The sequence below is a fragment of the Balaenoptera acutorostrata genome, chromosome 7 (assembly GCF_949987535.1).
Source record: "Balaenoptera acutorostrata chromosome 7, mBalAcu1.1, whole genome shotgun sequence".
In the NCBI taxonomy this organism is placed as follows: domain Eukaryota; kingdom Metazoa; phylum Chordata; class Mammalia; order Artiodactyla; family Balaenopteridae; genus Balaenoptera; species Balaenoptera acutorostrata.
The window spans coordinates 97,139,284-97,156,219 of record NC_080070.1 but is presented as its reverse complement, the minus strand read 5'-3'; the positions used below and the strand labels follow the sequence as shown (position 1 = coordinate 97,156,219).

Here is a 16,936-nt window from a genome sequence, read left to right as displayed (position 1 = left end):
AAAGCGTGGCTTCAGTCTCACAAAATACCACAGAGCCTTCAACTCGTAACATTTATCAAAACCGACTCCAAGTCCCCTTCTCTCATCTACCTTCCACAAATTCCTCACTCACCCAGCCCGGCTGTGCCGTCCACAATCATTCTTCTGCTCTTCAAAAGTTTCCCGAACTTTTCCTCAAACCGACCTGGGCAGTCTCCTTCCTTTTCCTCCTCTCTCGATCTTTCTCTCCTTTGATTAACCTTCTGTCCTAGCCAACGTGATTCAGTTCAGCTGGCCAGGCGATTTTCATCCCCCTCCCCCTTTCCTCTTCCCCCTGATCTGCAGGACCCAGCTGATGAAGATAGAATTGTCCTTAATGGGCAGTAATGAGATGGGTTGAGGCTGGGAGTGTCCATATGCTGTTGGTGGTAGACTATTTTTAAAATTTCACTATCAATTTGTATATTTCAGCAAAAATATACCAACATTGTTAGAGAGATCAAAGCAAAGGATCTTGAAATCCGGATACACAGGAAGAAAAAACGAGAAATTCATCGGAGGTAAAAGAATTACATGAGGACTTATCTAGTTGGCTGGGGGGAAAAAAAACCTGTTTATTTCACAAATTTCAAAAACACTTGTATTTTCACAGACTCAGAGAGTTTGCTAAACTGTATGACACTATTCGAAATGAAAGAAACAAATTTATTAACTTACTTCACAAAGCTCACCAGAAAGTCAATGAAATAAAAGAAAGGCATAAAATGTCATTAAATGAACTGGAAATTTTAAGAACTAGTGCAGTTACTCAAGAAAGGTAAGTGTTATAATAACTACTGTCCTTTCAAAAATTTCTCTTTGGAGTCATTAAGCGATAAGATACCCTGGGGATGATGAAATAGAAAATAAGTCTTTTACAAAACTAGAAAAGCCCTTGCTCACACACCCCCCTTTACAGCTGACAAGGTAAGCATCTGAATGGGATTCCTTATGCTTCTGTTTGGGAGCCATATTTAAGTGGATGGAAAACTATACTCTGTAACTATGCTCACTTCATTTTCATTTACTCATCTAGAAATAAAAGCACAAATTTGACAGTTTCCATTTAATGTTAGAAGACAATCAAATGTTTATAGACCAGCATCCCATGATTGTAGATGTGAAGCATCTAATGAGCTTATGTGAGGCAGTATGGCAGAGCGGTTAAGAGAGGGGGCTTTCTAGACCCAAATCCCAGCCCTGCCACTTATTAGCTGTGTGATCTTGGGCAAGCTACCCTAGCTCTCTGGGCTCACTTTTTTTACCCATAGAAATAGCCCTTTATATAGGACTTTTTGTTATTAAATGAATTAATCCAATGGTGGTTTTTTTAAACTTTATTATTTACCATGTGCCAAGATCTGGTAGACTCTTTCACCTGTATTTAGTCCCTGATCCACAAGAGTCTATACAACCTGAACTTTTTCTGGTGGCCACTATTGCCCAGTTTCCTTTTATAGAGATATTACAAAATGGTCTCTTGTGTGTGGGGTAGTGGAAGGGGGCTGGGTGGGAGTAGAGGTGTGAGGGGATTGGTATGAAAAGGCAAATCTAACATCCTAATCAGTTTCTCATCCTACATGAAAGTAAAATATCATTTATAGAGGCCGTGCATTCATTCAGCATTTATTGTGATGCTATATTGAGTCAGGCACTACCTTAGGTCCAGTGAACATTGTCAGATATAACCGCCTCCGCCCTCAAGATAGCAGAGTCTCCCGGGGACGACAGAGCAGTAAATGAATCACTTTAGTCTCTTGAGGCTTTGATAAATCAGGGCAGCAGACGCTTGGGGCACAAAGGAAAGATGTCCTAATCCAGATAAGGGCAAATTGGAGACCTGGGAAATTACAGAAGTTCCTGAAGAGTATCATGTGATGAATATCATTACTACTATTGTCATTTCAAGGGACACACTAAAGCAAGAGCTACCTTGACACTGCTTGTGTTTCAGAAGTCTTTATTGTTTTTAAAGAAACTAAAGGAAATTATAATCGTACCCATTTTCCTATTATTTTTAAAGAAAGCTACAAAATTCTATGCTGAAGCATGCCAACAACATTACCATCAGAGAAAGCATGCAAAATGATGTGTGCAAAATTGTAGCAAAACTTCAGGAAATGAAAGAGAAGAAGGAAGCCCAGTTAAATAACACTGACAGACTTGCCAACATGATCACAGTGATTGAAGAGGAGATGGTGCAGCTTCGCAAAAAATACGAAAAAGCCGTTCAGCGTCGAAATGAAAGGTAAAAACCAGGAACCTGATAGGAGAGCAAAGCACCCAGAGATCCGATTTATAAATGTTGCACATTTTTCTCTAGACTTGACAGGGGATAGTGAGGGACATTTGACACTCAGGTTTCATTAGCCTTTGCAGGGCGGGGAGGGGGCTTTCCCTGAAAATAAGAAACTCTTGTCCTCCTAAGAAAGACAGGCAAGAGTAGGGTTTGGCAAGTTGCTCGCTTAAGGATCAAAGTCCTTTACCGGGCTACCACTCAGGATCAGGATACCATCAAATTACTTCAGTATAATTGACATAAACAAGTCTTTGGATCTTGTATTCACTTGGGGGACAGGTTTATTCATTAAGCCATTCACCCAGTTCATTTTCTCAGCAAGTAAGCCATTCACCCAGTTCATTTTCTCAGAGTAGCATTATTTCTCCCAGCTATAATAGTATTATTAATTGATTACTACTTAACAGTTTTCCCAAGTTGCTTGTGCTCTGAGAAATCTGGCGTGTGAGATTGTAGAGCCCTGTAGTAATTACATCAGGTATTAGGTTTTTTTTCATCAAACCTTGATTGTGTGCTGTTCTGTGTAAGGCTGTGTTCTGTGTTAAGTGCTGGGCCCTGAAAGTACAAAAAGGTGGTAAAGCATCGCACCTGGCTTCTGTTGTCCAGAGAACAAAGAAGCTCATGAGATGAGCCAGTGAATGACAAATGAAACGAAATACAGAGCTAAGATTAGCCAAATACACCCCTGTGCACACATGTTTTGAGGGAGGAGAGAGAGAGAAAGAGAAGCAATTAAGATGCACTCGGGGATAATGGATACGCACGGTGTGGGGGAAGAACTTCAGGGTGTGACGAACACTTTTTCAAAGGGCTGGCAGGTGTTCTCTCTGGGGAAATTTAAAAAGTCCTCTTATTTGGCTCCTGGCACAAACCAAAGCATTTAGGCAGTGTGCTCCCAGGCCGTGGTCAGTTCTGGGGCTGGAATTAGAAAATTCTTACTTTGTTTCTTCCCCATAGTCTCCTCACAAGGAGGGGTCTTTCCTCTGGCATGATTACAAAGGACTGTAATCATGGGGATTTGCCTGTTTATGGGGAAATGTACATCAGAAATATTTAACTTTAAAAGAGCTTAGTGGTCCTGGCAAGTTAGATAGAACCGAATAGCTGCCAGAAACGCATTCCCTGGCCCCTGCCTAGGTACTTCTGGCCAGCCCTCGGTTGGCAGGTCTGGCCCAGGAAGAGGGTCTGCAGAAAATCAACGTGATCTGGGATCACGTTGTTCATGACTGGGGAGTGACACTCTTTGCCACCCCAGGAGGACCATTGGGACGTGCAGAGATACTGTGGCCGGCCCACAACATAGTCAGCTCAGAGCCCAGATTCTACACAACCCTCTCTCTCCCATGCCCAGAAAAATTCCAAATGTGGAGTTTAACTAGAAAGCCAGCAGTGAATATCTATTGCCTTCTGGAATCATGCAGTGTTGATGTGTATTTTGCACCCAAATCCAGAGAGAACCACAGTGACTAGTAAAACAGCGGCCTCAACATCCTCTTAGCCTCTGCCTCTCAATTTGACCATAGTGGTGTTCAGCTGATAGAGCGCGACGAGGAAGTGTGCATTTTTTATGAAAAAATAAACATCCAAGAGAAGATGAAGCTAAATGGAGAAATTGAAATACATGTCCTGGAAGAAAAGATCCGATTCCTGAAACTGAAGATTGCAGAGAAACAAAGACAGATTCACGTGACCCGGAAATTGCTGCCAGCCAAGAGGGCTCTGGATGCTGATTTAGCAGTGCTCCAGATTCAGGTGGGAAAAGTGTTGATGACACACTTCCTGGGAACATTTGCTGCTTTTTTCTTTTTTTTTCTCCTTTATTGCTTTGTAGGTCATATAAGTTCTTACATGTAAATCAAGCCATGCTACCCCTGGTACCTACAAGAACTCTTGAGTTAAATGTCCTGTTTGAAAATGCCTTTGAACACTGCTCCAGGGCAGAATCTGTGCTTCAGGCATCTGAGCTACAGATTGTCTTTTTTTCCCCATGAAGCACTTTCTGCCTTTCTTGGAATTTAGACCTTCCCAAATCTCAGCTCTAACTCAGCTGCTTCAGAGCTCAAAACTTCAGTAAGCCAGGCTTTCACTACGGCCAGCATAACTGGGTTTTTTTTGGTTTGTTTTTATTTTTATTTTTATTCATAATTATGTTTTTGATGCTTGCTGGAAAGATCCTGCAGACCATCTAGCTCTCTTATTTTTGATTCTCTTTGATATTCTAGAACCAAGATTATTGTTTCTTATTAATGGGTAATCACATATAATCAGACTCCTTATTAACACCTGTAGTTTCCCTGTAATTTAATAACTTGGCCTCTGACATGGCCTTTTTTAAAGTGGAATAAAGTCATAAAATTTAAACATAAAATAGCAAGTAAATAAATAAAACCATAAATATAAAGCCATTTTCTTCACATGTAATAATTATACTTTTTTCTTAATGAAAACAGAAGAAAAAATTAAACTAAACAATTTGTGGCCTAAACTTTTTTCCATTGACTCCATGTAGCAGGAATACATTTTAACCTATAACATGTTTTCTAAAATGCCAGGTTTAGGGACTTCCCTGGCAGTCCAGAGGTTAAGACTCCGCCTTTCAATGCAGGGGTTTGGGTTCGATCCCTGGTCCGGGAACTAAGATCCCACGTGCCACGGGGTGCAGCCAAACGTTTTTAAAATAATAATAAAATGTCAGGTTTGCTTTCAGATTTTTTTCTGATTATAAAATTAAGACATACTCTGTTAATGAAGTTTTGAAAAAAAAATACAAAAATTTTAAAGAAAAAAAATTCTATCCCCAACATATAATCACTATTAAAATTATCAGAAATCTGGAAGAAATCCTTCTGGTCTTTTTCTAGGTTTACAAGTAAATGGTTTTCATTAGCTCATGCTATAGACACAGTTTTGGGTCATTTTTTAAAAATTTAATCATGTCATGGGATTCACAGGACTTTATGGAACTGAATGATGGTTCTACTTTCATATTTTATGGCATTTCAACGTGTAATATGCTATACAGATGATAGGATCTTTCATTTTGCACAAACATGGTAAGGTTTTGATTCCAGTGTTTGTTTCTTTAGTCATATGTTCTCCCATTCACTTCTTCAATAAGTGTAGCCCTGAATTAGAAGGATTGGCTGGAACATCCCCCAGGCCTCCTCCAGGTCTCCCACAGAGCCTCCCCAGGATTCCTGCAGCTCTGACTCCTGCTTCCAATTAGTGGTTCCTTTGGGGGATCCGCTCATCATCTTGACACACAGAGCCTGGGCCACTTCTGTGCCACTTCAGTGCAGACTCAGGACTGGTTCCTCCTTCCGTCTACACCTACACAAGACCATTCATGCCAGGCCTGTGTCTGTGAACTGACTTTATTGAACAATTGGGGCACCAGTGTGAGGGGGTACATTAAAGAAATGCAAAGAACTTCAAATTAAGTATCAGACAAGTATGCCTTCCCACGCCACCACTGGGAACAGTCCCCCAGGTGTACTACCCCATGCAGCGCCCTAGCCTAGCTCCATTTCACTGGCTTGTCTTTCCATCTTTCACCCCCCATCTCCCCTCCACAGCCTTACCGTCCCAGATTGCCCCCCAGGCACCCCCACGCTTGTCTCACTCTGTTTTACAGAATAATTTGGCTCTCTCTAGGTCTTTCCCAGCACACACTTTCAAGGCCATCTTTGCCCATGCTATATGATCAACATGCCCAGCAGAACAAAAGGACTTTAAATCCAGTAAGATCCACGACAGAAAAAATTCACTCTGTATTATGTAAGCATTTTACTTGTGTTAATTGCAAATTAATACTTCTAGTCAATAGATTAAAATAGATAAAATTAGTTCTTCTTAAAAAAATATATATATATATACTTAGCATTTATTATATAAAACCAGTAATCCGGTATAAAATATGAATTCAGTTTACCCAAGAGGAAAATACTATGCATTCAATGATAGTACACCCTGCTTGGTGTGAGCATTTATCATTCTCACTGCACATGAATTGAAGCATAGGGACAATGTGTTATCATCAGCTCCCTGTTCTACCAGAGTTAGTTCTAAGCTTAAGAACAGTGGAATAGAAAGTTTCGCATTAGTCTTCAGACTGCACCTAATTATTTAATTGTATACTCAGCACTAATCATGTGGGCCCTTTGAAGGATATGGTGTGAAATTTCAAGCTTCAAGCAAGCTGTTTTTGTACCTTGCCATGTAGTGCCAGATCTCTCTCATATCCTGTTATTTGCTATAGCTACAGTGTTTTGTGTTTTTTTTTCAATCTTCCCCTTTTTTGTATCATTTTCAGAATTCTCTTAAGGTTTGCTTTTTTTTGGTTGCTTGAAAGTTTTTAATCGTCCAAGGATGATCATAAGGACATATGATAATCCAAGGATTATCATAAGTCTCATTTTCCTGCAATATTTTACTTGTAATAATAGCCTGTTTTTAGGGCTCCTGGAAGTCATGTGAACTGTTTTAGGACACATGAGCACTATTTTATATCGAAAAAGGATACAGTTTTTCCTCAAAGCCCCATGGGGAAATAAGATCAATCAAGGCACCACTTTGATAAGCAAGCACCATATATTTTTTTCTTATCTAATTTCCTAATTAACAAAAGGAGACATTAAATGTTGTTAATAACAAAAAAAAATACACATACATGGATACTTTAACTCCCTATTAAGGGCAATTAAGTGTGGAGAGACAGGAAGAAAAAAATTATTCATGTCACCATTTGAAATTCTTTTTGTCGGGAGAAGGAGAATAAGTTTAAAAATTTAAAGGACTCTAAATGTATTATCTCGTTTAATGGATCAATCCCATGAGTTTGGGACTTATTTTCCCATTTGATAGTTGAGGAAACTAAGGTTGAGAGAAGATAAATGATTTGCCTGCGATTATACAGATTCTCAGTAGAAAAGCTGCAAGTGATGACTTGGTTTTCCCTGTGTTCTGCATCTCTCCCTATAAAACAGCTAAGTGTGGTTGCCACTCCTGCTTGAGGATTTCTGTATTTCTTCATCCACCTCCAAAGTCTCATTGAGTCAACAAATATAGCTGATATATAAAACATTACATTGGGTGTTTCCCAAAAAAGATACAAATAGTTCAGGCTATTCCTCACAGACTGTACGCTGTGTTGACCTAGTAATTAAGAATTTTACTCTTCTTTGGGAAGCCATTAAGCCTATTGCCAGCAAAGGGTTTTAAACTGGAGTCTAGTATGTTGTGTACCCTGCACGCTGTGCTGTCTACCTCGGCCCCTGTAACAACATGCGATAAAGAGGTCGTCTGTATAGTCGGAGCTCTGCAACCACACAGCATCCCGTGAGTATAACACAAAACGGGAAGCAATAAAAGGACTGGCTGTAAAGTCAGCTTTGTTTTGATGACCCAGAAGTCACTGCCTTGCTTTGCAGACTCAGTTAACAGGCATCTTCCTCACTGTACCACACGTGAGTAGAAACATTGCTTAACCACAAGTCCCAGCTGATGGGGTGTTAAGAATTCCCTTCCACCTTCGCCTGGAAAGACCCTAAAGACCTTGGGCTATGTGACTTTAAGATTTACTGAGCAAAGTTACTGTTTCTTTCTTGTTTAATAGTTTTCACAGTGTACAGACAGAATAAAAGACCTGGAGAAACAGTTTATAAATCCTGAGGGTGAGAACAGAACACGCTTCCTTCCAGGGAAAGATATGACCGAAGAAGAAATGATCAAAAAAATGGATGCGGTAAATGTCCTTTCTTAAAATAGCATCTATTAGCCCCTGTTGATCAGTGTCACAGATATCTGTGGTACAGTTTCATGTTATACAGATTTATCCCTCATTATTCTAGTCACTAATGTAGTCCTTTCATTGCAATCTAGTAACAAAACCTAAGCTTGACTTTAGATGCTTGCCAAAAAAGTTAAAACCTGAGTGCTTTCAAAATGCCCATCTCTGTCTCACAGCCCATAGGAGCAATTTTGGCATCTTGAGTGGATTAATTTGTCTTCCTGATGGGAGCATATCAGAGGAATGGCAACGTGGAAGCTAGAAGGAGCTGAGAGGGCCATTCTTTGCCATGGGGAGGAAGAAGTGCCACAGCTCTCGGGGGCAGGGTGTCAGGGGGTGAGGGGAAGTCTTGACTTCGTCCAGTTTAAAGAACTTCTAGAGTTATGAAGGCAAGGGGGAAAAATAGTGCTCTAATTAGGAAAGATTTTGACTTGCATGACTTTTTTTTCCTATTGAAATTCTTTTCGACCGTAGCTGGAACTACAGCTGGCCAAGCAGGAGGAGAAGTTGCTGGAGAAGGATTTCATCTATGAACAGGTCTCCAGGCTCACGGACAGGCTCTGCAGCAAAACGCAGGCCTGCAAGCAGGACACACTGCTCTTAGCCAAGAAGGTCTGCCCAAGTCCCCGCCTCCTCTCTTCTGCCCTTCCTCCTCTATCACCTTCCATTTTCCACAGACTGCTTCATTAATTGGGGGAAGGCCTGGAGAGATTAGGCTTTATGAATAGATAAAGACAAAGAATTAAAATTTAAAATGTAAAGATGACTCTTAGAGAATTGTCCAAGATAAGTTTCAGTCTTGTTCCCTGAATGAATTCTCATTACAGTGGGAAATCCTAAACCTTTCAATGACAGTATACAGGTTCACTTAACAGGGTACCTACTCAAATATGACAGTCATTATCTTCATATTTCATGTGCCATGTTAAGGCCTTTCTAGTTCCTTGTGAAGGGAGGGCCTCATTTATCCAGCGGTCTGCATGGGAGCTGCCTGAATCCAGAAGCAGCCAGAAGCCAGCAATGGAAGGGGACCATTAAAGAGAACAGCAGTCACACAACTCCCTGGGGTGGAGCCCCCCACCCCCACCCCGCCAAGCCTGACTAGTGAGGAAAGGCCAGTAACATGGGGCTTCCTAATTCCATAAGCTTAAAATACCAGGGCTTCTGATCCAAAGCTACAGGGTCAGGCAGGGACCGCTAGAAGCTATAGCAAGAGGAGCAGCCAGCAGGAGGGAGGCTGGTGATTCGGACGCAGCAGGACTTTGCACCATCAGGCATCAGAGGGTCTGCTCTCTGCTTGGCCTCCCCGGCCCCTTGGAGCATCCCTCTGTGACAGTCCAGGGTTTTTAGTCAGTCAGCAACAGTCACTGGAGCTGCTGAGTGCAAAAGGGAAAGGGACACATTGTGCACACCATGTAGTGTGGGGAGGCAGTTCAGAAGACGCCGTGAATAATGGTGTCACCCACTGTGGGCTCCTGGGGGCAGTGACTGTTCCTTATTCTTAGTTTCCCCAATGCCTCGCATGTGCTAAACTCTAGAAAAACGTTTGTTGAGTAAGTTAACAGTCCTGTTTTAGAAACAGTTCTGGCACACTAAACTACTGTAAATCTCAAGGCTTCTTGGCCATTTTTATTTGCCTTTACACTTCCACTAATAGACTGATGAGGCCAACAGCACTTGTGCCAATCTCAATTTACCTCATAAAATAAGAAATGTTAAGACTCCTTTAGGCTCATGAACGTTGCCTGAATTAGCATGTCCGAAATTTCTTTAAATGTTGCCTTCCTTTATTTTGCAAAATAAATCTCCCTTTCTTTGGGGGAAGTTGGTTTTTGCTGAGGCCTGCTTGTCAAAGTTGATGGCAGAGTCCCTCCACAAGTCAACTGTTAAGCCAGAGAAACACAAATGGGAGCTGCCGAGACCGTCCACATGACCAGGAAGTTTCCAGCATTACTGAGTCCTGTCCTCATGATTTATCTCCCTTTCCGTTCCCCACTTTCCATGCTCTCTACCTGGCTTTCTTCCTCCTCCATTTAAAATAATCTCCTTAGAACAGGCAGAGCTGGAAGACAGAAAGACATTCAGATCCCAGATCTGTGATTTACCAACACTACCAAGTGACATTGAGAAAGATACATAAATGGTCTTAAAACTCAGTTTCCTGATCTGTGAAATGGGTGTGATATCAGCTAAAGTGGTGGCAAGCATCACATAGTTGAGCAGAAGTGGCCTGGCCCTTGCGGGTGTTCAACAAGGTTGCACATCTCATCTCTCATCTCTCTTAGAGAGCTTATGGCTCCTCTTACAAGTTTCCCAAATGAACAGAAAATGGGAAATCTCAGCAAAGACTCAGAGGACCCAGAATAATACCATCCTTTTTTTTTTTTTTTTTTTTTGATTTATGGAGAAGGGAGGTTGGTTAGTTATACACACACTCAAGTGTGCAATGACTAATTAATAAAATTTAAGAGAGATAATGACTCATCATTGAAGCTTTGAATGCCTGTCATTTTTATTCAAATTATGTTTCCTGAAAATTAATGCAGTATAGAAGTTATAGAAACTTATATTCCGTATTCCCTTAAAGAGACAAAGTTTTCACATAATAATTGGTCATTATATTTTCAGAGGCACGTAAACCACCAGCGGCAACGTTTCTGTAAGCAAATGTACACACAGACCAGTATATACTCTATTAAGAGAAGAAAGTATTTTGAGGTAGGGTGTAGCTTTTGGATGCTCATATTTATGTCTCAATTTACCTTGGTTCAAAGGAATGAACAGTTAAAAGAGACTAAGAATTTATTCATTCCTTCATTCAACAAATATTCAATTTTTTTTTAACATTTTTTTTTCTTTTTCTTTTTTTTATTTATGGCTGTGTTGGGTCTTCGTTTCTGTGCGAGGGCTTTCTGTAGTTGTGGCAAGTGGGGGCCACTCTTCATCGCGGTGCGTGGGCCTCTCACTATCGCGGCCTCTCTTTTTGCGGAGCACAGGTACCAGACACGCAGGCTCAGTATTTATGGCTCACGGGCCCAGTTGCTCCGCGGCATGTGGGATCTTCCCAGACCAGGGCTCGAACCCGTGTCCCCTGCATTGGCAGGCAGACTCTCAACCACTGCGCCACCAGGGAAGCCCTCAATTTTAATTTTGTCTCCTATATTCTAAGCAGTGGGAACCTCATGAATAAAACAAACAGTCCTTGTCCCCATGAAGACTACGTTCTTGTAGGATGATAGGCTATAACCAAATAACCAAATACATTTATATTATAATGTCAGTAGTGAAAGGATATGAAGAAGTAATAAGGCAGGGTAATGTGACACTGAGTGTTGGCGGGTGGCGGGAGTCACCTCTTACTGCCTCACCAGCCTGCGGCCACACTGAAAGGCCGTGCTGTGGGCCAGAAAGCTTACAGGAACCACCAATTCCAATTTTACTTCCTTTCTGTCTTTTAAAATCAATTTTCCCACCTAGTCTTATCTTTTAAATCTTTGATAATAAATAGCTTATATGAAAAGGTAAGCGCGCGCGCGCACACACACACACACACACACACACACACACACACACACACACACAACTAGGAACATTTCATTTCAAATTACTGGCCAGACTGTCCAGTTCAGCTCATGCTTGCTTATGACCTCATAATGATGCATCCTGGGAATTATGATCAATAATACAAACACACTGAAGTGTGATAGTTTCCATTAAAAATCATCACGGATGCTGATTATCTTATTTAAGCAAGTGTATTAATAACCAATACAATTCTGTTCTACCAGATTTTTCCCCCCTGCGTAAGTGGCAAAGTAATAACATGGCAAAATTAGGCCAGAACTTGGACATCAAGAATACCCTTTCCCTTGTCCTTATCACCTCTTAAAAATAGAGACACTAAACTATTCCCCTCAATACTACCCACCTGGAAATCCAGTAACTAGATGAACAGATCTCTTTCTTCTCCCTCCTCCTTGTCCTTATTTCACAGCCAGGGTGTTGGGCTGAATCTCTGAGGTCTCCTCCAGTTCTTATTCTCTGTGAATTCCCACTTAAACTTTCCTTCCTTCAGGCAAGAATGCCCCCTACCATCAGAGACAGCCAGAAGCCTGCCATTTTCTTCAAGTCTTCATGGAATGTATACATAGGCTAAGCCTTGGGCTTTTTAATTCTAGATGAATGGCTACCAGAAAAAGATCAAAGATGCTACTGAAAAAATGATGGCTCTTGTTGCTGAGCTGTCCATGAAACAAGCTATGGCCATTGAACTCCAGAAGGAAGTCAAGGAGACAGAAGACTTCATCCTCACTTGCAATTCCAGGATGGAAAAGGGTCTGCCCCTCAGTAAAGAGATTGAGAGAGAATGGTTGAAAGTACTTCGAGATGAAGAAATGTATGCCTTGGCCATCGCTGAAAAGTCTCGGGTAAGCTATGGCTTCTACGTTGCATTTGTAAAATGTGCCGGGAAGGGCTGCTGCAGGGGTTGTCAATCCTCCCATAATATATGAAAATGTTCTACTCTACCACACACATAGGCCCAGCAAGTCATTAGAAATAAGTTTTGCTTTTTAAAGATATTATGTAGGCAAGCAAAGTACAACAGTCCAAAGGGTCAGAATATTCCCTGGAGAACACTGGGCGGGCACCAAGTCCCACCCCATAGTCTTCTATCGTGGGCTGGTATAGTGAAGACCAGGACCTCCCATTGGCATGGCAATGACCAGGCCGGCATTGGCTTTATCCTAGGTCTCTAATCTCTGTCTTTGCACCCTGGCTCAGACCATACCTTACTCTTCGATGTCCATCTGCTGTGGCCACCACAGCATATTATGGTTGTCACAGGCTTCTGCAGACTCTGCACCTGGTGCAGAAGCTACGATTAGGCTTCAGTACCACCTTTCTCCCACCAAAGACCTAAGTCTATCACTGACCACCTACACACTGGGGGCTCAGTTCTTATTCCTACTCCCATGACCTTTCAATAATCTTAGAGTGGAATTAGGCATCTCTTTCTGAGGAGACTACATCCCGGGGACCTATAACTCACTCTCAGACTACAGAGCAGACATCCCCAGAAGATCACTATTCCCTCCCTAACCCAAGAAAAAGGTGCATTCCAAACACATACTATGAATTCCTGAAAACAGGGTCTGATTTGTCATTCCCACGCTGCCTGGGATTATATTCTTGAGGGCATTCAGATTTTACCTGTGGTGTCCCAGCTGTCATTTACCTGTCTCCATTTTTTCAAATTCTTTTTAATGCTATAAGAGATTCCTCTGTTTTCCAGAAACACAGGCAGAATCTTGAGACTCAAAGCAAGCTGCTGACCGCTTCTCTCCACTGGTTCTACTTTACTCCTTATCTCCTCCTTTGTACCATTTGCTCACCAGGGACCTACCAAAGGAAATAGATTATCCTGCCTTTGTCACAAACATGGAAATAATTAGTGCTTAATGAAAGATAGTGACTTTGGAATGTAGCAAATTTAGGTCCCACCAACCAGTTTATGGTAAACCCTAAACCCCAGGAGTAGAGTGATGCTTGAGCAACATGGGTCATTCCAATGAGACGAAATGTGTGTGCGGGTGTGCGTGTTTGGTGACGCACCCTCACACCCTTCTGTCCCTTTGGGGAATATCGGCCAGCGAGCATAGCCGAAGGCTGCTCAGACCCAGCTGTGTCTGATGGGCCCTGAGGACGAAGCGACTTTGAGTTTTCAAAAACTGAAAAGGATAAATCATTCTTTGCAGGAGTTCTTGGAAGCAGAAAATCGCCAGCTGCCCAATGGTGTTTACACAACTGCGGATCAGCGTCCGAATGCCTACATCCCAGAGGCAGAGTCCACTCTTCCTCTGCCAAAACCGTATGGCGCTTTGGCTCCTTTTAAGCCCAGTGAACCTGGGGCCAATATGAGGCACATAAGGAAACCTGTTATAAAGCCGATTGAAATCTGAACATGTGAACCAACCCAGGCTTCTCAAGGAAGCACTTCAACCAGGCTTCTTCACATCCACAGCTGGAAAACGTCAGCATAATAGCTCTAAATTACAGACAGAGTATCCGCAACGTATGCTTCCTTCCTATCACGCTCACCAATTTCTTTTTCACTCTGTCTCTTGATTACATTTCAGAAATATATAGTAGACTGGGTGCTATAAAAATGCAATAAAAATAAATACCTTTTCAGCGAAGTACAGAAATTGGCAGAGTGGTCTTTGTTTATTAAAGAAAGAAAAGCAGATCCTGTTCAATATACTCACTTTTAAGAAAAAGAAAGAATGGTTGAAAAGAAAAATAGCCCAAGTATTGTAGGGGCATAACTCACTTGGTTAAATAAATAGTTGCATTGCAAGTTGATGTCAGTAAAACTAAACTGAGTGAAAAGCAGTAGGGAAGCTTGTCTTTTTAAAAGTGATGTTATAGTGATTCTTTTTACAAATAAAGAATCCTTTTGGGCAAAAACAATTATGCCCTAATTTATCTTTCTTATAAATCTAGATTTTCCACAATGTTATATGCAAATACACTTGTGATTACTTTGTTCTGATACCAGATTTTTCAAAATTTCAATGAAGATATTTATAATTTTGCATGTGAAAGAGAAAATGAGGCCAGTTCCACTGATTTCATTACTCTAATATTATTGTATTTCACCCAAGTATATTTTGCTAATTCTGTTACTTTCTCACATAAAAATATAAACGTAGATTTGAAACCGGTGATTTTACATTCATTAACATGCTCAAACTATTGTTATTTCATATTGTTATCAGTTATGAATTTCATTTCACGACTCTGGGAGTGAGAAATATCACATTCATTTATTTTGCTAAATCAAACAAAATCTGTTCCAAGCCCCCACCCTGACAGAATGGAGGGAAATTGAATCTCATTCTCAGTCTAGGAGTCCTGAATCTAACCTGACTGCTTTGTGAAGTCATTAAAAAGCAATTCCTTGAGAGAGCCTATAACAAGTAAAGCTGTATAAGCTGTGTGCTTACTGCAAAGAAATACTGCATACTTACACACAGTTGCTGTGTTGTAGGATCAGTAATTAGGGATTCAAAAAATAAGCACATAGGAAGTTAAAATACATAGGAAGGAAAAATAATTTTTAAAAATTACAAAGGTTTGGACGCTTAAATATTACAACGTGTGCTACTGGTCCAGAGGGTGAGATGCCAATGTGCACTGGAATGGCCAGGGATCACAGATGGAACTTTTTATCTGGCCCTTAAGCATAAATAAGATTTTAATACGTAGAGGGGATTCCAGGATGGGGAAATCGCCTGAGCAAGACTTGGAAGTAAGAAGACAGAAGTTCTGTTCAAGGCCCAGTGAGCGAGGCTGGTTGGAACAGAACGTTCGTACTGGGGAAGTGTATAAGGCCAGAATTTGGGAGATCTTGAATGTCAAAGAGTTTGGATTTTATCCTGTAATAAATGGCAAGCGACTGAAGGATTATGAGCAGAGGGGTGACAGGATCAAACTACTGTTTATCTCAAATATGCATCGGATGAATTAGACTTCAGAAAGCAACAGAAACAACCCAGGTGTGAAGAGGAAAGCGTAGGGAATGAAAAATAATGACCTTATCAAGAGGAAAAACCAGCACCGCCTTGCTGATATGGCTCCAAGACTTTGAGCTTCAGTGACCATGAAATATGTGACCTAAATGGGAAATTCTGTAGGAGAGGATAATTTTTAGAATATAATGATGATTTTAGAAAAGCTGAATTATTATACTGGCTAGTGATATTTGTAATCTTTAAAATTTCACAAGTTCACTGAGGGAAACGGTGTGAAGATAGGAAAGCAAAGGGTTTTGGGCTTACCCCAGGAAGCAACTGTATTTATGGTCAGAACGTCACTGTAGAAGAGGGAGGGAGAAAAAAAGAAAAGTGGGAGAACTCGTTAGGTGTCATGGGGGTCTTTGGGGGAACATGTTCATGGAGTCATGATTCTTGGTGGGAATAAAAGGCTATGTTCAAGAGTTAGGCTAAAACTTTCAGTGTTTTTTTAAATGACAAGATATTACTAAATCAAACTTTTATAAAAATAACTTTACAATATTAAATACAGTTCCATCTGAACGTTCACGAAGACAAATCCTACTCTATGTAGGTATAAATTGTTGTATTTTACAAATTATTCCCTACTAGAATTAGCAGATGTGACTTAGTCCAAATTCAGTTTTTTAAAAAGTATCTAATTTCCAAATAGAGTTTTTCTGCAACTTGTAATTTTTCTGCTTGTCATATGCTATTTTCAGTGACACAGCTAATTTTTGTTTTTCTAAGCACTGTTCCTACATTTTTAAAGTATATTTTATTTCAGAGTATAATAGAAACTAGCTTTTGGCCTATGAAAGCACTAGAAAGATCAGCCACTAGGAAGAGCATTATTTATGCCATTGCATGCCCCCTTGGACTGGTTGTCATTTCTCTACCCTTGACTGTCTAGTTCTGTCTGAACAAAGTACCAAACTGAAATTCAGATGGCTCAACAATGTATTCTGATTTTGGTTACCAGTTTAAAATATTGCTAAAGAATTCTCAACGGAAGTAGAGCTAACGAGCAAGATAAAAATACTGGAAGCTGATATAACTGCATTTTCTCTTTTATAAGCCTAAAAGCATTGTGGTGTGTTTCAGAGCTGCTTCCTCTACAAATTTTGCGTCCACATTGTCATGTCCTTCAAAAGCATACAGAGCTGAAAGGAAAAAGAGAGAGAAGAGTTACTATGAAGCCATAGAACATTTATTATATTGTGCCCACGCCTCACTGAAATCATAATTATTTTATATTTTAGTAAAACACATTAT

At 40.7% G+C, this 16,936-nt stretch overlaps 2 protein-coding genes across 8 annotated transcripts in view; one reads left to right on the top strand and one right to left on the bottom strand.

Moving 5' to 3' along the window:
- The window catches only part of CCDC146 (coiled-coil domain containing 146), a 140,046-nt gene extending 125,790 nt beyond the window's left edge, over positions 1–14,256 (top strand). The window contains exons 12-19 of the mRNA XM_007187102.3: positions 451–539; positions 632–796; positions 2,042–2,266; positions 3,841–4,069; positions 7,932–8,060; positions 8,580–8,717; positions 12,284–12,532; positions 13,862–14,256. Coding sequence (XP_007187164.2) covers positions 451–539; positions 632–796; positions 2,042–2,266; positions 3,841–4,069; positions 7,932–8,060; positions 8,580–8,717; positions 12,284–12,532; positions 13,862–14,065 — 1,428 coding nt within the window. The 3' untranslated portion in view covers positions 14,066–14,256. The remainder of the gene's footprint in view (positions 1–450; positions 540–631; positions 797–2,041; positions 2,267–3,840; positions 4,070–7,931; positions 8,061–8,579; positions 8,718–12,283; positions 12,533–13,861) is intronic.
- A 657-nt stretch (positions 14,257–14,913) lies between these two features.
- GSAP (gamma-secretase activating protein) overlaps positions 14,914–16,936 on the bottom strand; it is a 92,010-nt gene continuing 89,987 nt past the window's right edge. For all 7 annotated transcript variants that reach the window (XM_057549972.1, XM_057549969.1, XM_057549967.1 and 4 more), the window contains one exon: positions 14,914–16,824. In XM_057549972.1, the coding sequence (XP_057405955.1) occupies positions 16,733–16,824 (92 nt within the window). In that variant the 3' untranslated portion in view covers positions 14,914–16,732. The remainder of the gene's footprint in view (positions 16,825–16,936) is intronic.